This window comes from Oncorhynchus gorbuscha, linkage group LG14 (genome assembly GCF_021184085.1).
Source record: "Oncorhynchus gorbuscha isolate QuinsamMale2020 ecotype Even-year linkage group LG14, OgorEven_v1.0, whole genome shotgun sequence".
NCBI classification, from domain to species: Eukaryota; Metazoa; Chordata; class Actinopteri; order Salmoniformes; family Salmonidae; genus Oncorhynchus; species Oncorhynchus gorbuscha.
The window spans coordinates 65,417,892-65,440,115 of NC_060186.1; the positions used below are offsets into that span (position 1 = coordinate 65,417,892).

The following is a 22,224-nucleotide window of genomic DNA, read 5'->3' on the forward strand; positions in this document are numbered from 1 at the left end:
AATCCATTTTATTCACCAAGTACATTCACACACACGTACTCAGAATTGTACTTAGTGATATGGTGCTGCTAGTGATAGATTACGAGACAGAATACAGACAGCGGAGGTTAAACAAAGTTTACATACATTATAAACAGCTAGCTAGAGTGAGCATAGTGCTATAAGAATTTGCAGATATACAAATATACAGTGGGTATATATACAAATATACAGTGGGTATACAGTATACAGTGGGTATACAGTGGATGTACAAATGTACAGTATCAGTATGAATCAGTGGAGGCTGCTGAGGGGAGGATGGCCATTACCATGAGCCCATCCCCCCCAATTAAGGTGCCATACCTGTGGTATGAATATATCTACATTTACATTTAAGTCATTTAGCAGACGCTCTTATCCAGAGCGACTTACAAATTGGTGCATTCACCTTATGACATCCAGTAGAACAGTCACTTTACAATAGTGCATCTAAATCTTAAAGGGGGGGGGTGAGAAGGATTACTTATCCTATCCTAAATGCAGAGAGATTAACAGAGTGCAATTGAAGTATAGCCCGGGGGAAGAAACTTTTCAGGTGGCGGGAGGTTTTGGTCATGAGTGACCTGAACCGCCTGCCAGAGGGGAATTTTTGGAGGAGGGGGTGACTGGTGTGGGATGGGCCGGCAGTGATCTTTCCTGCACGCTTCCTTGTCCTGGAGTTGTGCAGGACCTCGATGGAGAGAAGATGGCAGCCGATGACCCTCTCTACAGCTAAAGTCCACAAACAATATCCTTGCATATATACATGCATATATACACCAAAAATATATACTAAGAATGCTATGTACAGCAGCAGATATATGTATATATTACAGTAAGCTATGTCAAGAATGCAGTATTTAAATATGCAATGTGTATAAACAGTGTAACAAAAATGTAATATATTGGAATGAGGTATGTGAAAAATACAGTATACACAGTAAAACTTTTCATGCTGTCATTTTGCTTTAGTACTATTTTTCTTACTGTAAAAACATATTGTAAATGTACAGTGGTTTACAGTGTGAAGAACAATATAAAGAAATGGTCCAGTGTTTAATGTCTCTATAATGACTGTGTGTGTGTGTTTGTGAGTATGGGCGTATGCGTGTGTATGACTGCATATGTGAGTACAGGGGTCTGCTTGTGTGTGTGTGTGTGTGTGTGTGTGAGAGAGCTTGTGTATCTGTTTTGGGTGAGGGAGTCTATCTTTGTCTCTTACTACAGGAGATTGTGTGATGGCTGTTCAACAGGCTGATGGTCTGGAGATAGAAGCTGTTTTTCAGTCTTTCGGTCCCGGCTTTGATGCACCTGTACCTTCTCTGTCTGCTAGGTGGTAGAAGAGTGAACAGACCGTGACTCGGGTGGCTGAGGTCCTTGATGCTTTTCTTGTCCTTCCTTTGACACTGAGTGCTGTAAATGTCCTGGAAGGCAGGCAGCATGCCCCTAGTGATGCGTTGGGCTGACCGCACCACCCTCTGGAGAGCCATTCATTTGAGGGCGGTGCAGCTGTCATACCAGGTGGTGATGCAGCCAGACAAAATGCTTCCAATCACACATAGGCTATTGATGGATTTATATGTTGCCTACATTTACATTATTCTACACTTCATTGTTAAATTCAATGCTAAATGATGATGTAAAATAGTGTCAAACTATTTACAGGAATGTTATTCTCCTATCCTCTTATTCTGAATGGCAATGGTAACTTTCACCTTTTGTGTAAATCAGTGACTGCAGCCTCTACTGGCTACAGTTGTTGGATTCATTACAGACAGACACAAGTAGCTGGATATATTTAAGAAATAAGGCCAGAGGGGGTGTGGTATATGGCCAATATACCACGGCTAAAGGCTGTTCTTATGCACGACACAATGCAATGCGGAGTGCCTGGACACATGTTTTGTCATACCTATGGTATACAGTCTGTAATAAACTGGTGGTTTGAGCCCTAATGCTGATTGGCTGACAGCTGTGGTATATCAGATTGTATACCATGGGTATAACAAAACATGTATATTTACTGCTCGAATTATGTCGGTAACCAATATATTATGTTGGTAAGCCATGGTATATTTAAGCAATAAGGCACCTCGGGGGGTTTGTGGGATGTGGCCAATATACCAAGGCTAAGGGCTGTGTCCAGGCACTCCGCATTGCGTTGTGCTTAAAAACAGCCCTTAGCAGTGGTATATTGTCCATATACCACACTTCCTCGGGCCTTATTGCTTAAATATACCACAGCTTTCAGCCAATCGGCATTCAGGGCTCGAACCAAGTTTATACCATTCTTGGTTACGTTGTAGTGGACCCACCCACCCGCATGACACTACAGTACGCATGTGCGTCTACTGTGCCTTTCCTCGAAGTTGTCGCTGGAGAATGAGAGTAGAAACGCGGCTACATGTTGTTGGTTAGATTCGTTTGAAGTATCTGAAATACGCATTTGTCTCATCTAATTTCCATGGAAGATACTGGTAAGTTTTCGCAAACCTCTTTGCGCAAATGTTGTATTTACTTTTGCGAATTTACAAGTTCGGTTGCTGTAACGACGTGAAGATGGTGGACTTGCGCGGTCTGGCTAGCTAGCTAACTAGGCCCAAACCGAGGCAAGGTTGAAGCCTAAACTTTAAAAGACCATTATTTGGGATTAGAATGAAACTGTCGCCTATCCCTAGTTACAATCTTTATCACAACACGCAGCAACGTTACTAAAGTTTTATTTTCGAGGATACTTACAGAGTGTATCTAGTTTGGTAATTCAAACATCTAACTACGCTAGCTAGCTAACGTCATTGAGTGTGTACTGACCAATGATGTAGCTAGCTAGTTAAATGCTGACTGCAGTAGGTGGCTAAACCAATTTGACAACTGTGTGCCGTTCTTGAATGATGACCAAAAGCTCGAGCTAACTATTGCAAAAAATTGTCTAACTAGATAGCTACTGAAATAACTAGCTAACTAGTTGATTGACCGGATTAAATGTTGATTAACTAGATACATAACGTGCTACTATCACCAGTATGCGCACCTGTAGTCAGCTAGCTAGCATGCTATACAACTCACTGCTCCGTGTATCTCTTAACAAGTCAACAGATGCGGTCAGAGTGAGGTTTCTTTGGCTCAAGGTTATTTGAATAATCCCAGTTGAGTTAGATTTGAATGGTTTAGGTTCATATCTGGAGCACGTATGATAAATACATTTAGCTTAACGTTACCTATCTAGCCATAGCTGGATATGTGGGCACATTTGTATCAGCCATACAGATTTTATTGAATGTCAAACCTTGGTTGGTAAGGATTTTTTTCGTGCATTAGTAGATATGACCAAAGAACCCACAATAACCCAGTTATGTCAATATAGTCTGGATCCACTCCCGATTCTAAAACACTTTACTGTAAGCCAAAGCTAATAATTACCCTCAACCCTTTTTGATGTTGTGTTGATTGATGTGCAACCTGTGTCCCTTTCCAAACCTGCATCTTTCAGACGAGCCCATGACAGGGATGTTGGACACAGACAGCTCTGAGAGTGGGGACTCCCCAGCCATGGAGGGCAACGGAGATGGCTTCCTCCCAGATCTGCCTGTCCTCACGCACCCTGCTGAATGGACCATGGACCAGGTCAGTGGTGAAAATACAGGTTTGCTCTGGGAAATTGAGAAATGCCTCTAAACGTAATCAAAGACAATGCCCTGTCATCATTACTCTAAACACCACATAGCCAATGTCATGTTTTTTTGCTTGCAGTCTGAGTAAACCACAATGCTTTCAACTTTAAATAAGATTGTTGTTTCAAGCAGTGCCCTTTGTCTACTTCTCTTTCTACCAGGTTCCCCCTGACAACCTCACCACAGTTATCCATGACACTGACTCTGAGTCAGATCAGTCATCACCGGAGGTAATCAAGCAGCACCAGGACCATCAGTCTGATCTGGGATCAGTTGAACAAGCAGTGCAGCACTTCCAGCTAGCGAGTGCCAAGCTCTTCCAAGAGGAGGATTCAGATGATCAGTTTTGTTCTCCCCAGGTAGAACAACAGAACCAAATGGAAGCTTCGTCAGAAGAAGAAAGCAAGGATGGACAGAACAACCAAGAGGATGCCACAGAGTCTCTAATGCAGGGTGAGAAGATGTCAGAGGCTGTAGAACAGCAACAAGATCCAGCCCAAGCCCAGCCACCAATGGTTGCAGAAGATGGAAGCCCAGCTAACATGGAGCTGGAAGAATCCAAAGAGATGACTGAGCAGGGGGAACCTGTTGAGGTACCAGCTGAGGAACCAGCTGTCCCCACAGAGCCCCTCATTCCTGCTGAATACGAGAAGCTGGCTAAAGGGTGTGAGGAGAACCCTGAAGACTTCAATGGTTGGGTCTACCTGCTGCAATATGTGGAGCAAGAGGTGAGCGTGGAGAAGTCCTGGAATTTTTATGTGGACCCTTGTATCGTGAATAGGTGTAATCTGCTCTCATAGTCTTCTGTATTGAAAACTACATTTTAAAATCTCAATGTGACTAAACCTGATTGATTAAAGGGTTTAGATCAGGGCTCCAACACTGTTCCTGGAGAGCTGCTGTTTTTCTTCTTCTCCAACCTTAATCCGTCACATCCGATTCTAAAAAATCAGCTGGTGTAGTCAGTGTTATCAAAGACTCCTTGGGATGTCCCTACCCTAAACCCTAACTTTAACCCTTACCTAACCCTTTCACCTTTCAACTTCAATGTGGTAGGGATGTCCTACGGATCGCAGATAGCATGGATGCAACAGGAGAGTAGCTCTCCCGGAACAACATTGTGGCTTGATTTGGTTAAAGTCACATTGATAAAAATTGTCTGGCAGGAAGCAAGTTATAATTGATATGTTTTCCTCAGAATCATCTCGGTGTTGTGAGAAAGGCGTTTGATGCGTTTTTCCTGCACTACCCCTACTGCTACGGCTACTGGAAGAAGTTTGCTGACACTGAGAAGAAGCATGGCAATGTGCAGGTGGCAGAGGAGGTAAGTGTGAAATGAGCATGTCTTTTGCCGCAGATGGGCTGATGTTGTCAATAGTGTAAATGGACGTCTCTACCTATCCGCTGTGTTGATCTGAAAGGACTTGCCAGGGTTAGTTTGTTCTGTCTGCTTTGTTCTCTCTACTTTTTGGGTCCTTGCTGTGGCAGTCATTGGCTTTTCAGTCTCTCATTCACCAATGTCCTTTTGTCTCCTGTCCCCAGGTGTACCGGCGAGGTGTGCAGGCCATCCCCCTCAGTGTGGATCTGTGGCTTCACTACATGTCCTTCATCAAGGACAACGCTGACCATGAAGACCCAGAGACACCAGGACGCATTAGAGCGTGAGTAAAGATGCTTGTCGTCACTGAAAAGTGAGAGACTGAATCTCACTTACCTCAACACACACTCCTGTAAAAGCTTTGTGCATGGTGACACTTCAACAATCAAAACGACATGTCTTGACATTGTATTTATTCCATGATCTTTTCAGGTCATAGGACATTGTTAATCATGTAGTTTATGTTCTTTCCCACAGTGCGTATGAGCATGCTGTGTTGGCAGCAGGGACAGACTTCCGCTCTGACCGTCTATGGGAGGCCTACATCAACTGGGAGATGGAGCAGGAGAAACTGGCTAACGTCACGGCCATCTACGACCGTATCCTGGGCATCCCCACCCAGCTCTACTCACAGCACCTCCAGAGGTACGAGGGTCAGCTCATTCACAATGGGTTTTGATAAATCATCCATGAGGGTTATGGTTATAGAATTAATACAAAGTGCTTGGAGACACTAACCCTGGCAATTCAATTTGTAAACTCACGGCTGCCTGGTGTTCTGATGCAATAATTTCCATGGTCATTTGGGATGCTCTCTACTGATGCTGGATTGTCATGGAAATGTATAATGATGCTAACTAATCTGGCTCATGGACTGTATTTGTTTTAACGTCAGTTGAGTTGACTCAACCAGTCACAGCACAGATTGAAGGGTCTATGCAAACTCTGCATCCTTGTGACCCCCGCTATTGAAGTTGACATTTTAAAATGTTATGGATAGGGCGGTCCCAAGGATCTCAGAAAGTACTGACTTAGATTTAAGGGTATACCTGCTTTTACTTTCTGTCAATGGTACTCTCAAAATGGCTGCCAGTCCACCCATTATGCCATCATTGACTTGAATGGGGACGTCCGTTCTATTCATTCTATTTCTGCTATGGTCAACATATCGAGTAGTGGGTAGCTAAGAGAAATCAAATACTTAACACTGGCAATAGTTGTACACTTGTCAGCCACACTCACTTTCGGGCATGCTATGGCAACTGCTTAGCTTTCGATGGCAGGGTGCTACAGAGGGTAGTCCGTACGGCCCAGTACATGACTGGGGCCGAGTTCCCTGCCATCCAGGACCTCTATACCAGGCGGTGTTAAAGGAAGGCTGTAAAAAAATTCAGCCTGAGCAACCCAGGTCATAGACTTTTCTCTCCGTTACCGCATGGCAGGATTCTGAACCGCTTCTATCCCCAAGCCATAAGAATGCCGAATAGTTAGCCCGGGTGGGTATTTGGATATCTGCATTGACCCTTTATGCACTAACTATTTCGACTCATCACATACTCTGCTTTTACTGTTTATGTATCCTGTTGCCTAGTCACTTTACCTCTACCTATATGTATATATCTACTTCAGTGACCTACCCCTGCATATTGACTCTAATGGTACCCTGTGTGTATATAACCAAGTTATCGTTACTCATTGTGTATTTATTCCTTGTTATTTTTAATATTTTTCTATCTACATTGTTGGTAAGAGTCCGTAAGTAAACCTTTCACTGTTCGTCTACTCATGTTTAAGAAGCATGTGACAAATACAATTTGATTTGATTTGGACTTTTCTGGTAGTTTTGTGATGTATTGAATGTCTCTTCGCAGGTTCAAAGAGCATGTGCAGAACAACAACCCCAAACACTTCTTGTCAGAGGAGGAGTTTGTCCAACTGAGAGTGGAGCTAGCCAAAGCCAACGTAGCAGCTGCAGCCAATGGCGAAGGAGAGGAAACGACACCTGCCGACGAGCTCCCGCCAGGCACCGAAGACCTTCCAGATCCTGCAAAGGTACGACCCCACCTCCTCACCCTCGAGGAGGGGTTGATATGCCACAACATGCCAGAGAGTTAGGAAAGAGGCCCTCGCCTCATCATCATCCTTGGAGAGAAACACAAATCTGTGCAGGTTTGAAGAGGTGTCTTTCCGTCAGCAGCCAAGCCAATGAGTACGTGGGGGATTCAAGTTGGCTTCATCCAGTCAGGGACTCGACTTAAAGTGGGTCAGGAATGGATGGATCGTGGGCCGGCAGGCCAAGTCGAGTGACCCCTCGTCCTTTCCAGTCCCCAGCACCAGGGCTGGCCTACAGGCAGGGTGTATACGGTACATACCCTGCCCCGGGTCGGGCCTCGGTCCCTGGGTCGGCCCCCTCGCCTTCGACAGGCAGGGCCCCTGCTAGTCTCTGGCTCTCTCGGCCTCATGGTGATGTAAATAATCTTGGCAGCTGGACATGCAGTTTGCACATCAGTGGAGAATGAGATTGTTACGAGATTGTTTTAAAGTGAAGTGAGAAGGTTAACATTGAGTGTCTTGTGTTCTGTGTAGAGAGTGACGGAGATTGAGAACATGCGACACAAGGTGATCGAGTCACGCCAGGAGGTGTTCAACCAAAACGAGCAGGAGGTCAGCAAACGCTGGGCCTTCGAGGAAGGGGTGAGTACTGACACTTTTTAATGATCAGAATATCATCCAATTATATTTCATATTGCTAAAAGGAATAGTTCACATACCTCTAAAGTGGGCTTTTGTCAAGCTGGGTTGAAATTGAATGGGATGGTGCCACTTTCCCGTTTATTTGGGATTGAGGACTCCAGATGTCTACAAAGTAGATGGAACAGGATGTAAAAAAAATATCGGACAACTGTTGATTTTGGGGTGAACTATCCCTAATTCTCCAAAGTGGTTATTTTTTTGTCCTTGCACCGTTTTGAATGCTCTGTTTCTCCTCTCCCCCTGTAGATAAAACGCCCCTACTTCCATGTCAAAGCCCTGGAGAAGACCCAGCTCAGCAATTGGAAGGAGTACCTGGACTATGAGATCGAAAACGGCACTCCCGAACGTGTGGTTGTTCTGTTCGAACGCTGCCTCATCGCCTGTGCTCTTTACGAGGACTTCTGGACAAAGGTAACCTAACCCTTAACCGTTGACACTTCAAAAATAATGAACCCCCCCGCACTTCCCCTATCAACGATTTCATCACTTTCTGACAACAGTAAATCGTCCTGCACATCTCTTCTTTGCGTGTATCGTTGATCTGTGACTCACTGTATCTGTTGTATTAGGGGATGGCCAGCTTTGCCACACAAGATTTGACTCCAGCATTTGCCAACTACTACGTTGCATCTTCTCCGTCTCCCACTACCTTACAGAAACTTATCTTATTGGTTCCATGAAGGTGCTGATGGGTTTACAAAGAACATTTCTAAAAACACGATCTTGTCAATGAAGAAATTCACTGGTTGAGTAAACTGGAAATGGGTGTTTAAAATGTTGTCGTCCCCACCCCCTCCTCGTCTTCTCTCCCCACCTTCTTTCCATCCACCCCGTCCCCCTATTCCTCCAACCCTCCTCTCTTGCTTCTCTGAAGTATGCAAAATATATAGAAGGCTACAGCATTGATGGAGTAAGACATGTGTACAAGAAGGCGTGTACCATCCACCTGACCAAGAAGCCCAACATTCACCTGCTGTGGGCTGCGTTCGAGGAGCAACAGGGTGAGTGGTGTTTCTAGATCCCTCTTGACATCACATTCACATGTCATTAGACCTTTAGCAGATGCTCTTGTCCGAAGTGATTTACAAACAGGTACATTAATATGAGGCTGAGCCAATCACGTAATACATGTTCAAAAGGATTGGTAGCCTCTGTCTACAAAACTAGTTAGAAACATTCAACCCAGAAGTGGAACTGAGATTCTGTAATTTGTTTCCTTGCAGGGAACATAGCGGAGGCGCGCCGTATCCTGAAGGCTCTGGAGGCTACGGTACCAGCCCTAGCTATGGTGCGTCTGCGGCGGGTCAGCCTGGAGCGGCGCCACGGCAACCTGGAGGAGGCGGAGGCCCTGCTGAGGGATGCGATTGCGACGGGGAAGAACACCAGTGAGACGTCGTTCTACGCCGTGAAGCTGGCCCGGCAGCTGCTGAAGGTGCAGAGAAGCCTCGCCAAGGCCCGCAAGGTGCTGCTGGACGCCATAGACAAGGACCAGGTAAGAGCACAAAACTAGATGAGGAATGGAGTCACTTGGTACAGGATCTTGATATTGAGATGTGTTATTGAGACGCATGGTGCCCGAAGGGAGTTTGATTTGGAGAAACCATTTGAGTTCATCATTAATCTGCTTTGTGTGTGCGCCTCTCCCAGGCCAGTGCTAAACTGTATCTGAACCTGCTGGAATTGGAGTACAGTGGGGACGTGCAGCAGAACGAAGCGGAGATCTTGGCCTGCTTCGACCGTGCCCTGAGCAGCCCGCTGCCCCTCGACTCCCGTCTCACCTTCTCTCAGCGCAAGGTTGAGTTCCTCCAGGACTTTGGCAGCGACATCAACAAGTCAGTTCACCTGCAGTACCTACTTTCAAATACAATGAATGAATGTTTCATGACCAGTGTTCAAATGAGTCTGAAAGACTGCCCTTTCCACTTGGAGCTACAATATGCACTTTTCTGGGCGACCCAACCAAATTCACATTGACCTGTGATTTATAGATCTGTCATTCTCATTGAAAGCAAGTTTAATAAGCGGTAGATCTGTTGCACTTGCTATGCTTCCCATTACGTTTTTGTGTCGTTACTTTCGGTTTAGTACACCAGCTGAAAACTTTCTTTTTGGTTATGGAAAAGATATTTCACAGCGGTTTTGGATAGTGCGATGATTCTCTACGCCACGCATCAAACTCATTCCACGGAGGGCAGCGTCTGAATCACTAATTCGTAAGGAACTACCTTCACCTGGTTGTCTAGGTCTTAATTGAAAGGGAAAAAACAAACCTGCAGACACTAGGCCATCATGGAATGAGTTTGAAACCCCTAGTCTACACTATACTTGTTTTGTCACAAACTGAAATGAGGTGAACTAGAATTCTTGCAACCAGGAAATGGCAGAGCGATTTCTGCATCGTGAGTCATTTTAATCTCAACCATGTATTATTTTTAACCCTCACAGGTTAGTGACTGCGTACGATGAACACCAGAAGCTTCTGAAAGAGAACGAGTCGGCAAAGAGGAAAGCAGAGAATGGGTTAGATTTCAGTTTGTTTACTTCCCTCAGCTTAACATTGACGTCATTGAGTACAAAACAATAGGATTGGTAGGACACTTCATAGCAGGTTGTGAATCACCATTGCTTGAATTGGTTATTTGGGTGCTCTTGATTGACCTGAACCTGTTCCTTTGTCCCTGCAGCTCACAGGAAACCGAATCGAAGAGACAGCGTACAGACGAGCACTCAGGCTCAGGGCACATGATGCAGGGAGATGTGCAGGGTAACAACTCTGCCTACAACTACAACTGGTACCAGGTGAGTCCTATGACCTACTGTTTTACACCCAATTAATGTTGCAGTGAGCGATATACCCAGTTTATTAGGTACACCACCCCGTTCATGAAAATGGTTCGTTCCGGCAGACAGTCATGTGGTCATGGCTTGCTATATAAAGCATCAAGGCATCAAGGCATTCAGTTACTGTTCGATTTTAAATGGGCAAAACGGGTGACCTAAGCAACTGAGCGTGGTATGATTGTCAGTGCCAAGCGCCCCTGTTCCAGTAAATCCGAAAAAGGCCGGCCTCCTGGGCTTTTCACACACGTGTCAAGGGTTTCCTGTGAAAACCTTCCCGTCAGCAGCAGTCCTGTGGGAGAAAACAGCTTGTTGATGAGCGAGGTCGAAGGAGAATGGCATGAATCGTGCAAGCTAGCAGGCAGGCCACAAACAGGCAAATAATGGAGCAGTACAACAGTGGTGTGCAGAACGGCATCTGAACGCACAACTCATCGATCCTCTCCACGAATGGGCTATTGCAGCAAGCAGACGTCCCCACCGGGTTCCACTCCTATCAGCTAAAAACAAGGACATTTGAGGAATGGAAAACCATTGCCTCGTCCCATGAATCCCGGTTCCTGTTGGGTCAGTTTGATGGCAGAGTCAGGATTTGCCTTAAGCAGAAGGAGTCCATGGCACCATCCTGCCTGGTGTCAACAGTATAGGCTGTGATAGTGTTGCACTATTCTCTTCATCACCTAACGCTAGAATGAGATGTTTCTAAGTATTTGCAGGAATGCCAACTAATCCTGTCTTTCTTTTGCTTTCCTTCTACAGCAACAGTACAACAACTGGGGACAGAACTCCTGGGGACAGTACAACCAGTATTCCCAGCAGTATAACCAGTACTACCCCCCTCCACCCACATAAGGTCTTGCAGACAAAGGGAGATTAGAGGAAGCATCTTTCTACCCAGCCCAATTGCTCATCTCAGCTAGCCCTCGCCTCCTGTGTGACGGAATTTGTTTCAATTGGCCATTAGATTGGCACATTTACTGTCATCACCATTGTCATTCATTCATTGGCCGGCTGCTTGTTGTGTTGCTTGCGCTTGTGTTGTTGCTGACTTCATATCAATTTTCTCAGTTGAAAAAGCAATGATTTCAATTTTTTGATTGACTGCATAATTTGGTTCCTCTTCAATATCTCAGTGGGGGGAATCTAGTTATGTTTGATACAGATTATATATTTGTATGGAGGTAGTGGTACCAGCTATGCTCCTCCCTGAGCCTCTTCTTTGCTTTCCTAAAATGTGAGATTTTTAAGATGAAGGTTTTTGTTTCCTGGGACAAAGACAGAAATGAATGGAAATGTTTGTTTATTTCATAATAAAGAGATGAATATCATATTTCATGTTTTGTTATTCCCTGAATTAACCCATATTTGTACCATATTAACGTCACCGCAATTGCGGCTAAATTAAACCAAACCGGAACATATTGAAGAGTTCATATGTAACCAATCATGTAGATATTCATGGCGCGGTATAAGATGTGGCCCAGAGCTAAAAAGCTGATTCTGTTGAAACAGCAGGATGTATCATATTATTACATGTTTCTGTATGACAGGCAAACATTGACAATGATATTTGTATACAAAATCATAGGAAAGTCTATTTTATTCATATGATTTTTATGGTAGTGTCCTCATTATCTACATCACACGTTGACACATGCGCACCGCCTACGCTCCGAAAGCCCTTTTTTTGCATAGTGTTGAACTGCTAGCATCAACCGAGGTAAGGCCTGTGCAAATGTATTTAAAATATAGCATATTATACCCATTCGAGACTATAAGCTCGGAATAAGTACTTCACCAACCACGACGAATAATTATTTTTTTATATTGCCTTCTATTTAGCAAATATATCGTTTTTACGGAACCGCGTGCACCATGTGGCTAGCACGTTTAGTTATGTAGCTGACTAGCTAATCAAACGTCCATGGATGTGTAGCTATTCGTTAAGGTCGTAACTATAATACATCCTCGTGTTGCTGATTTGCAAATATATTGCCTGCATAGGTATGTCTAAATACAACTTTAGCTAGCTCGTCAACTTCCAAACCTTACAGCTATGCTCTGTCTTTGCAATGAAGTGGTAGTTATTGGTTCCTAAATTGCTTATTTCTATTGGTATCTAACAGATGTGCCACCTAGGCAGGCAATATGTCAATGCGTAGTCATCCCTAGCGCAGTCGTAGTTGCTTTTTTTTAGAGCGGATTCAAGTCACATGTGGACCAATGACACCCAGTTTGCTGCCAACTGTTCTCATACTAAAAGCTAACAAACCATCTCTTCCTATCCACAGCATCAAGATGCAGCTCTTCTTGCGTGCCCAGAACACTCACACCCTTGAGGTGACCGGACAGGAGACCGTCAGAGAAATAAAGGTGAGAGGCTAAGCTTGGATAAAGCAATGATCATTGTGGTGTAGTTGGTGTACTGTCTTGAGTCTACAGTTCCACCTGGTCTTGTTACATTGTCTGGATTTGTCACATGCATGTAAATTGTTTGGATGTATCCATGTCTGGAGCAAACCAGTGAGTGTGTCTGCTGGGTTGTTTCAGCTCCATGTCCAGACTCTGGAGGGTCTCCTAGTGGAGGACCAGGTACTATTGCTGGACAGTTCCCCCTTGGAGGACTCCTCCTCTCTGGTGGACTGTGGCATCTCTGAGTACTGCACCTTGGAAGTGGCTGGCCGACTTCTGGGAGGTCAGTACTCGGGCAGCAGGTATCCTAGCGGTTAAGAGCACTGGGCCAGTAACCAAAAGGTTGCTGGTTCAAATCCCTAAGCTGTCTAAGTGAAATCTGCCGACGTGCCCTTGAGCAAGGCACGTAGCCCTAATTGCTCTTGTAAGTGGCTTTGGATAAGACTAAAATGATGGAGAATCAAATACAGCTTGCTACAATGGTCTATGAAGTCCTGTACATGATCTCAATATGTGTCCTGATTTGAATACTTTGAAAATGTATCCTTCCTCCATTGAATAAAATCACAGCTATGAGAGGATTGGATTTTTGAAAGAAATAGGGTTGGAACCCTTGACCTTTTTCATATTTTTTATGTCACAGCCTTATTCTAAAATGGATTAAATAAATGTTTCCTCTTTCTACACACAGTACCCTATAATGACAGAGCAAAAACTGGTTTTTAGACATTTTAAAATAATAAAAACATGCCTAATTTACATAAATATACAGACACTTCCTAGAGCTGTCAGCTCGGCCAAACTGAGCATTCGGGGGAGAAGGGTGTTGGTCAGGGAGGTGACCAAGAACCTGATGGTCACACTGACAAAGCTCCAGAGTTACTCTGTGGAGATGGCAGAATCTTCCAGAAGGTCAACTATCTCTGCAACACTCCACCAATCAGGCCTTTATGGTAGAGTGGCCAGGCGGAAGCCACTCCTTAGCAAAGGACAGCCTGCTTGGAGTTTGCCAAAAGGTACCTAAGGACTCACCATGAGAAGCAATATTAGCTGGTCTGATGACACCAAGATTGAACTCTTTGGTCTGAATGCCAAGTGTCACGTCTGGAGGAAACCTGGCACCATACCTACGGTGAAAAATGGTGGTGGCTACATCACGCTGAGATGTTTTACAGCGGCAGGGACTGGAAGACTAGTCAGGATTGAGGGAAAGCTGGACAGAGTGAAGTGCAGAGAGATCCTTGATGAAGACCTGTTCCAGAGCGCTCAGGACCTCAGACTGGGACAAAGGTTCACCTTCCAACAGGACAATGACCCTAAGCACACAGCCAAGACAACGCAGGAGTGGCTTCAGGACAAGTCTCTGAATGTCCTTGAGGGGCCCGGACTTGAACCCGATTGAATATCTCTGGAGAGACCTGAAAATAGCTGTGCAGCGACGCTTCCCATCCAACCTGACAGTTCTTGAGAGGATCTGCAGAGAAGAATGGGAGAAACTCCCGAAATACAGGTGTGCCAAGCTTGTATCGTCATACCCAAGAAGAATCGAGGCTATAATCGCTGCCAAAGTTGCTTCAACAAAGTACTGAGTAAAGGGTCTGAATACTTAAGTAAATGTGATATTAAATTGTTTTTATTTTTAATACATTGGCAAACATTTTTGAAAATCTGTTGTTGCTTTGTCATTATGGGGTATTGTTTGTAGATTTGTTGGGGGGGTTATACATTTTAGAATAAGGCTGTAATGTAACACTGCACTGTACAACTCCATTCAAGATCAGCAGTTAACTAATGAATGCTCTGTGAAGGTCTCTTATTGTCATTTCCATTGCTGTATGTTCACTTGGGATAATCTCTTTGCTTTCTCTCCCCACCAGGAAAGGTCCACGGCTCCCTGGCCCGTGCCGGTAAAGTGCGGGGACAGACACCCAAGGTCAGCAGATATTTTCTGATATTTTTTAAACCTACTCTTTATGACACTATGGTAGTTGGTTTTGTATCAGTTGTTTCAAACTCATTATAGTGCCTGGATTAGTGTCTGCTAAATAATGTATTTCTGCATAGTATGGACCATAGCACTGTCCCTCTATCTTTCCAGGTTGACAAGCAGGAGAAGAAGAAGAAGAAGACTGGTCGTGCCAAGCGTCGCATCCAGTACAACAGGCGCTTCGTCAATGTTGTGCCCACCTTCGGCAAGAAGAAGGGCCCCAACGCCAACTCCTAAGAACCCTCCCTTCAAGAGAACGCTGAAAGGTTTTCCTCCTGTACAGAATAAAGATTTGCCTTGGACTAAATAAAGATCTCATGTCTTGGGTGTTTATGAATTTGAGTTAAGTAAATGATATTATTAAAATGCCTATTAGAAACTATTGTTTGGACAACATAGACAAATTATTTGATACATTCTTGTTCAGGGGTTTTTGAATCTGTTTTTGAGTCTGCAGTTCGGATGGTTTTCTGTTCTACCTGATAATGGCTATAAATAGTCACACACTCCATATATAAATTGGGTCAATCACCAATGTTTCAGCATCACTGCCTTCAGGGTAATGTCTTGAATACTTGAACCAGGTTATGTAGACAATTTGTGCAACCAATGACAATAGTGAGGGGTGTGTCATTAAGTTAATTAGTAATGAGTGAAGCTGTAAAACAATAGTTTATGGCATGTTGAATATATTAGGTTATGTGGAAAATGGCATGTTGAATATATTAGGTTATGTGGAAACATTGAATATTGTACATAATATTAGCGTCACCATTGTTTAATTCAGTTTCACATTTGTTTCCTATTTCTCAGGTTAAACTGTAATGTTCACCCTGTGTAACATGAACAGGTGATGAGATTTCACCCTTGGTCTTGCATGAGATGATAATCCTAATGGATTTTCCGACCTGTATGTGGGTGTCTGAAGAAGGTTGTTTTTATAGTGCTATTGCATTGCGCATGAGCCACATTTGTAATTTCCGTTTGGAATGGGTGTCAAGAGTGGCTCAGGGGGCATGTCAGATCTCACCAAGCTATGTCCAATATTGCGACCACTTATAGACCAGCAGTGGGGGTTCCTTGAAAAGGTGTGCGATTTTTTTAGTCTGATTATGCCAGTGCTTTTTCAGGATCGCTTTAATTTTCTGTGTTCAGAGAACAGTTTCACTCAATTCATTCTAATTAACTTTATGACGCACCCCTCACTTATCATTGGTTGCACTGGTGTCTACATAACCTGGTTCAAGCATTCATGACATTTCCCCGAAGAAGGCAGTAATGCCGAAACATTGATTTACCCAATAAATCAGTGGGAGTTTCTGGAGTGCGCGACTATTTTTTATAGCCTATTCGCCGTTAGTCAGCACCTCTACATAAAATAATTATCTGTGTGCCAGCTCATGTTTTTTTATTCGACTATCCGATAATGGCACTCACCTCGGCTGCGTTGACAGGCAGCCCAATTCATGTTTTCACTAACTGGTATTTTGACCAATGTAGATCAGCTCTGAAAAAGATCTGTGATTGGTAAAGACCAATTGGTGGAACAAAATGTCTAAATGCAGCCATTTTGTACTAAGTTGGCCCTTGATTTGAAGGGAAAGAAATGGAAGTGGAACCGACTTAAAGGTTGTCTAATGGCGTTTGGAAATTAATAAGGGATGTGGTCAAATCTGGTAATACCAACACCGTATATTAAAAGTTCTGACAGCTGTCTAAAGTTTAAGTATACATGAACTGGGCTGGTTCAACACAACCGGTGCAGTTTGTGATGTACTACACACCTTCAGGTGGGTAATTAGAACACCTTTTAGATGGCTGGGAGGACTGGTTCTGATTAGAACAGACATGCATGTCTGATTTCAAGAGCAGGAACTTACTTCCAAACCATTCACTACTGCCCAGTTTTCTAGACCATTCAAGCACACTGAAAGCACCCAATAAACAAGACCTGATGTACGTGTCAATTTAGTCTCCAAAATTGGTTTATTAATCTTTAAAAAAGGACATTCATGCAAAAGAACAAGAATAAACAGGAAGGCTTTCCTCTGCGGTGTGTAACTGTCAGGCAGGATGCCCCATCTGTACAGTATTGTCCGGTCATCACCATCTTGCCATGCTGGAAAGGACAGAAGCATGGCACCTTCTCAACTCACCACAAATAACCCTGGTCTGTTCCTGCTTCAGACAATATGCCAAAACAATGATAAAAGGACTCGACTTAAGCAGAAAAAGACAAAATAACCAGACTAACCTTAAGGGTTACTTTGGGATTCTGGCAATGAATCAGATGAACTGGTAGATACCACTTTTATGACTCAGTGTCCAGTCATCCTACCATTCCAGTGTTTAATTGCTATATTGTAATTACTTTGCCACCATGGCCTATTTATTGCCTTACCTCTTATCCTACCTCATTTGCACATGCTGTATATAGATTTTTCTACTGTATTATTGATTGAATGTTTGTTTATGCCATGTCTAACGCTGTTGTGTCGAACTGCTTTGCTTTATCTTGGCCAGGTCGCAGTTGCAAATGAGAACTTGTTCTCAACTAGCCTACCTAGTTAAAGGTGAAATAAAAAAAATAAATGAAAGTTATGTAGTTTCATGAGCCAATGCTAACTAATGTTAAAACACATTCTAGTAGATGCCCATAGAATGCCAGTCATTGTGCCAAAACTAGTTAGTTTCTCGAGCCACTGCTATATTTAACTTCCTTCATACTGGACACTGACAAAAACAAAAAAAGGGTCTCCAAAAGTTAATCTGAGTCTGGGGAAGTAGATAAATGGCCTTATTGCCAAAATCCCAAAGCATCCCATTAAATGTAAATTAAGACGTATCACAGACTCCTTCAATGTTACAAACACTTCTGTCCTTTCGAGCATAGCCATCTAGTGACTACCATGTTTTCCCCGTCCACGGAGAGAAGGGCATGCTGGGTAGGTTTCTGCCATTAATCGACGGCCACCAGCTCGACCTCGAAGATCAGCTTTGCGTTTGGTGGGATTCTGGTGGTGGGAGAGTTAAAGGGAAGCACACAGGAAACGTTTGCATATCGATTCAATGAGAGACATTCATTTAAGTGTTACAACTAAGAGTAAGTAGTTATAAATCTGGCTCAAATTCAATGAGTACCAACAAGGCTATGCTAGAGCCATTGTACAGGAGACGACTATGCTGAGGCTTGGCAATCTACCTGACCACCATTGGTGGTGTAAAACATACCATTAAAGCCAGGAGGGGTCACTTTCTGCCATCTCCTAATTAAAAATTAGCTCATGGTTCACATGATGTTAAAATGTAAAGGATACTTTGAATCAGGAAGTCCTTTCTTCCCGTAGGCCCATTCTGGTTCAATCTCCAGTTTGGCTGTCTCGCCTTTGCTCATCGTTAAGATACCTTCATCCCACTGTGGAAACAACCATTTCTCATAAGACAGTGAAAACTGTTGCTTTCCATTTAACTTGGATTCTTCAAAACCCAAAAGGAAATCAGAATTATTGCTAAATTGATGAAAGAGCACCTTTAGCCATATAAATCAATATGTTACTAATATAATACAGTATCTCTATGTCTTACCCCTTTGATGACCCGGCCCAGGCCAACTTTGAAGCTCAGTGGCTTGCTCTGTTTCTTCTTTCTGGCAGCTGCAGAGGGGAGGACAGAGGAAACAGTAGAATCACTATTGGTATTACTGAGAGAATGGTCATTGAGATAAAGTGACAGTGACAATATGTGTGTGCGAGAGAGACCAAGAGGATGAAGTTGTGCATCAGAGATAGTAAGAGAATGCATGCGTTTGAGTGAGTGCGACAGAAGTATGAGAAGAAAACATACTTGCAGGGATGTTGGTGTCGAACACTGTGCCATCAACCAGGGAGCCAGTGTACCAACAGCTCACATTGTCTCCCTTCTTAGGGAAGTTAGTCTTGTCACCTTTCTTCAGCACAGACTTGAAGAACTTAGGAGGACCCTGGGAATTGCAATACATAAGTGACCATTAGACAGTACAATTCTGACAAACTGAATATAGTGGAGCAGTAAATTGTAGACTAGTTAAACTTAAATGCAAAATACAGGACTTTTATCCTGATGCCCATTTCAGTGGAAAGTGCTTAATCAAACATTTTTCAAACATGGGTTGTGTACATACCTCATCAACGACTTCCACAACTTCTTTGGGCTTGTCGTCGATCTTCACATTTTTCACATGCTCCGTCACATCTTCAATGGGTTCTGAACCTAAAAATCTCTGTTGGTTGGACAAACAAAATACATTACAGGTATTCATTATTTAAATTTGAAACCTTGTGTCATTAGCTTTTGCAAATAGCTATCACATTGAATCCATTCATGTGGTCCACCCTACCTTGCTCTCAAACAAATCGTTGTATGCAATAATTAGTTGTTCCTTCTTTGCCGTTTTTGCAACATTCTTGATATTTCCCATCAGCTTGTGTTCTGCAAGAAACTGGAAGAGAGAAGTCACTACGTCAGAAGAGAGTAGTTTTGCCATGAACGGAATGAATGACAACTTAAGTAATTTTGTGCACCTGCATTATTTTCCAAATCTGGCAACAAACACTTTCATGCGTAGCTGCCTCCCCGTTGCCACAAAAATATATACTTCACATAGGCCCAAAGGCTGGAAAACGTTTTACTTAAAATATTTAGCATTATCCATGTGAACTTGACACGGCATGATAAGCACAATGAATGATACTAGCTAGTAAAGACCTGCATACAACGCTGAACTACTACATGCTAGGCTAACAAGCTAGCGTCAAGCTAAATTGGAAGCGGTTCGCCAATGCGGAGGTAAACTGATCTCACCATGCGTGCGCTCTAAAAGTAAGCAATGGCATTTCAGTGAGCGCTGTCACACCAATGGATGGATGGATCAAACATAAAACATACCGAATGGGCAGCATTGTCCTGAATGAACTTAATAATGTCTTTTTTGGGTAGATCATCACTTTTTAGCTGTTCATCGCTCCACTCTCTGGTCAATTCAGCCGCCATTTTACAAGGCGCACTGCTGAACTTTCACCTCCGCTATGTAAGGATTGGGGAGGCGTGATGCCTTTACCGTTTTTCCTTGCATTGGTCAGAGAGGAAGGGGAGAGCTGGGCCCAAAATCGATCTTCTCCAACAGGTGGCGTTTTTTCTCATCAAGTGAGAAGTTCTTGTATGGAGGTCAATGACAGTGTCGAATTTGGTTAACAAAAAAAAATGTAATGATTTATTTGCTAGGTGTGGCTTATTTGATCGAATATAAGTTTCGTAATACTTAGGTTGTTACGAGTGTACTGGTAACGACATAACTTTGAGAAATATACACTTTATATCGGAGATGTGCCTGTCATTCATATGTCTATCTGCCCCCTAATCTACTAGAATGGTCCACCAGATCTGGCCTCCTCCTGACTTACCTTCCATTTTTTTAAACATTTCTAATTTCTTCCACCCTAGCCAAATTTCCTCATCTGCTTGCATGTGCCTCCCTTATATCAGTGTTTTGGTACTTCTCTTACTATGTTTTTCCACTCAACGTAAATTGAGTATATGGTGTGCGTATTGGTCATAGTATGGATAGAGTTAGTATGCCAAAAGTTCCACAATGACGTACTAAATTCGCCAAATTCCGAAGTATAAAAGCAGGGGGACACGATTTCCGTGCTTTTAGGGCCCATAAATGAAATTCTGCAGAAAATGGGCGTGGCTTCACAACGTTTTCAGATTTGAAGTAAATGACGTAAAATATTGCTTTAACTAATTATGACAAATGTTGAGCAATTTAATTAAGTTATGACATTTCAAATAAGTTACGTTATGTTGGCTGACAATTTGTTAGCTACATTATCCTTACGAACTGCATAGAATTACAGTAGTATGTTAGTTAGTTGGCTACTAATACATCGAACTTGCCAGGCAGTAACGTAACTATAATATAACTAATTACCCAACATGTATTTTCTTAATTATTCAGGTCATTCTTAGCTAAGTGGTGTAGTGGTTGTGAGTTCTCAAAGGACTCCGATTTCAGAGCACTCTCGTCTGTTTGCCAGAGCGCAGAATAATTGATGGATTTACGAATACTCAACACCGGTTGAATATGTGAACGTCGGTTAAAAAAAACGTCATTAAATTGTTGCCAGCTGTACAGTTACAGTCACTAACGCTCTGGATAACATGAAAACTGCCTAACGAGCTCTGATAGGGCGAGTAAAATTGTCAGAGTGAGGTGTTCTCTAATTTATGTCTGGAAATAGCTAGCCAACTTTAGCCAGTGGATGCTTCCACTCTTGCTTTGTAGAGTTCTACTTCCCCGAACTTGCCTGGTGGAGGAGGGGGGACGCAAGTCTTCTGGGTCAAGACCATAGCTGGAGTGGGGATGAGGGGTGACTCAGACATTGCGTCATACAAAGCTTATAAATAAGGATGTTGAAGGATTGTAACTACTCTGTCACACTTGCACATCTTACACATTGCTTCCCTTCTGAAACTGCTTCCTGTCACATGACACAAGCAGGTAAATCATAGGCTGCTTAAATTCAACTGCAACTAGGGGGTGCTAAACAACTAACAGGTCCAGAACAGCACACGAAAGAACAGTGAAGACATGAGACATCCACCTCAAAAAGCTCCCCTATTGATTGTGTCTTCATGCAATGAATACCTGCACTATTGTTTACAAGTGAGTAAAACATGCTACTCTAGGCTGCAGTGAAATTTGAATTTGAATAACAACGAAAAGCCTTGTGATTTGAATGTTTAATTCCATTTGGATCAGTTGTAAGTCTACTCTCTGTAGTTTATAAGGTCTACAAAGGTACAGTAGCAGCCCAGTCTGGCTGTATTTTTACTTCTCATCCTGAGATGCACTGTCTGTTACAGATCATCATTCTCCCAAGTCGTCCTATAATAATGTGGCCACATGTTCTGTGGCCGCTATTCCTTGTGCACCTTGAACCTAACGCTTCAATAGCCTTTAGCCTAAATATTTAGAATTGAACATCTAAACTGTATTACCTTTTATATGTGGCATAAACACAACCAGTCACAATGTTTTAATCTGATAAGGTTACTTAGGTTAAAAGTCTCCTGTAGGCGTGCACAGATTTGTCCAAATTATAATTCCAGCCTCCTACTTGCTGTAT

At 43.2% G+C, this 22,224-nt stretch overlaps 3 protein-coding genes across 4 annotated transcripts; 2 read left to right on the plus strand and 1 right to left on the minus strand.

Moving 5' to 3' along the window:
* Positions 1-2,336: 2,336 nt before the first annotated feature.
* On the plus strand, positions 2,337-11,989 carry LOC123995303 (pre-mRNA-processing factor 39-like). Its single transcript, XM_046298827.1, has 15 exons — positions 2,337-2,495; positions 3,509-3,642; positions 3,851-4,417; positions 4,888-5,013; positions 5,232-5,350; positions 5,545-5,712; positions 6,939-7,119; positions 7,654-7,761; positions 8,068-8,232; positions 8,696-8,822; positions 9,045-9,313; positions 9,469-9,653; positions 10,267-10,341; positions 10,506-10,620; positions 11,419-11,989. The coding sequence occupies exons 1-15, from the start codon at positions 2,483-2,485 to the stop codon at positions 11,509-11,511; spliced, it is 2,445 nt and encodes an 814-aa protein (XP_046154783.1). The 5' UTR covers positions 2,337-2,482; the 3' UTR covers positions 11,512-11,989.
* Positions 11,990-12,299: 310 nt separating this feature from the next.
* LOC123995305 (ubiquitin-like protein FUBI) lies at positions 12,300-15,369 on the plus strand. Its single transcript, XM_046298829.1, has 5 exons — positions 12,300-12,379; positions 12,951-13,032; positions 13,210-13,354; positions 14,949-15,004; positions 15,170-15,369. Exons 2-5 carry the CDS (start codon positions 12,958-12,960, stop codon positions 15,293-15,295), a joined length of 402 nt encoding a protein of 133 aa, XP_046154785.1. The 5' UTR covers positions 12,300-12,379; positions 12,951-12,957; the 3' UTR covers positions 15,296-15,369.
* Positions 15,370-17,021: 1,652 nt separating this feature from the next.
* On the minus strand, positions 17,022-20,178 carry LOC123995304 (peptidyl-prolyl cis-trans isomerase FKBP3-like). 2 transcript variants are annotated; one of them, XR_006831804.1, is made up of 8 exons: positions 19,982-20,178; positions 19,434-19,535; positions 19,218-19,316; positions 18,902-19,037; positions 18,644-18,711; positions 18,376-18,473; positions 17,967-18,072; positions 17,022-17,177 (listed from the first exon to the last, which is right to left on the minus strand). XR_006831804.1 is itself a non-coding variant. In XM_046298828.1 (7 exons), the coding sequence occupies exons 1-7, from the start codon at positions 20,084-20,086 to the stop codon at positions 18,018-18,020; spliced, it is 663 nt and encodes a 220-aa protein (XP_046154784.1). In that variant the 5' UTR covers positions 20,087-20,178; the 3' UTR covers positions 17,022-18,017. The 2 variants fall into 2 exon arrangements, 1 of the variants encoding a protein (XP_046154784.1); XM_046298828.1 differs by having other exon boundaries at positions 17,022-18,072.
* Between the last annotated feature and the right edge of the window lie 2,046 nt (positions 20,179-22,224).

What these genes read in the sequence shown, in the direction of transcription:
- LOC123995303 (XM_046298827.1), top strand. An exon ending in TACTCACAGCACCTCCAGAG is followed by an intron (nt 5,713 to 6,938) that starts GTACGAGGGTCA and finishes GTCTCTTCGCAG; the next exon opens with GTTCAAAGAGCATGTGCAGA. An exon ending in GCTGGGCCTTCGAGGAAGGG is followed by an intron (nt 7,762 to 8,067) that starts GTGAGTACTGAC and finishes CTCCCCCTGTAG; the next exon opens with ATAAAACGCCCCTACTTCCA.
- LOC123995304 (XM_046298828.1), bottom strand. Translation starts at nt 20,086, where the DNA reads ATGGCGGCTGAATTGACCAGAGAGTGGAGCGATGAACAGCTAAAAAGT. An exon ending in AGGACAATGCTGCCCATTCG is followed by an intron (nt 19,536 to 19,981) that starts GTATGTTTTATG and finishes TCTCTCTTCCAG; the next exon opens with TTTCTTGCAGAACACAAGCT. An exon ending in TTGTGGAAGTCGTTGATGAG is followed by an intron (nt 19,038 to 19,217) that starts GTATGTACACAA and finishes TGCAATTCCCAG; the next exon opens with GGTCCTCCTAAGTTCTTCAA.
- LOC123995305 (XM_046298829.1), top strand. Translation starts at nt 12,958, where the DNA reads ATGCAGCTCTTCTTGCGTGCCCAGAACACTCACACCCTTGAGGTGACC. An exon ending in GGCTGGCCGACTTCTGGGAG is followed by an intron (nt 13,355 to 14,948) that starts GTCAGTACTCGG and finishes TCTCCCCACCAG; the next exon opens with GAAAGGTCCACGGCTCCCTG. An exon ending in TGCGGGGACAGACACCCAAG is followed by an intron (nt 15,005 to 15,169) that starts GTCAGCAGATAT and finishes CTATCTTTCCAG; the next exon opens with GTTGACAAGCAGGAGAAGAA.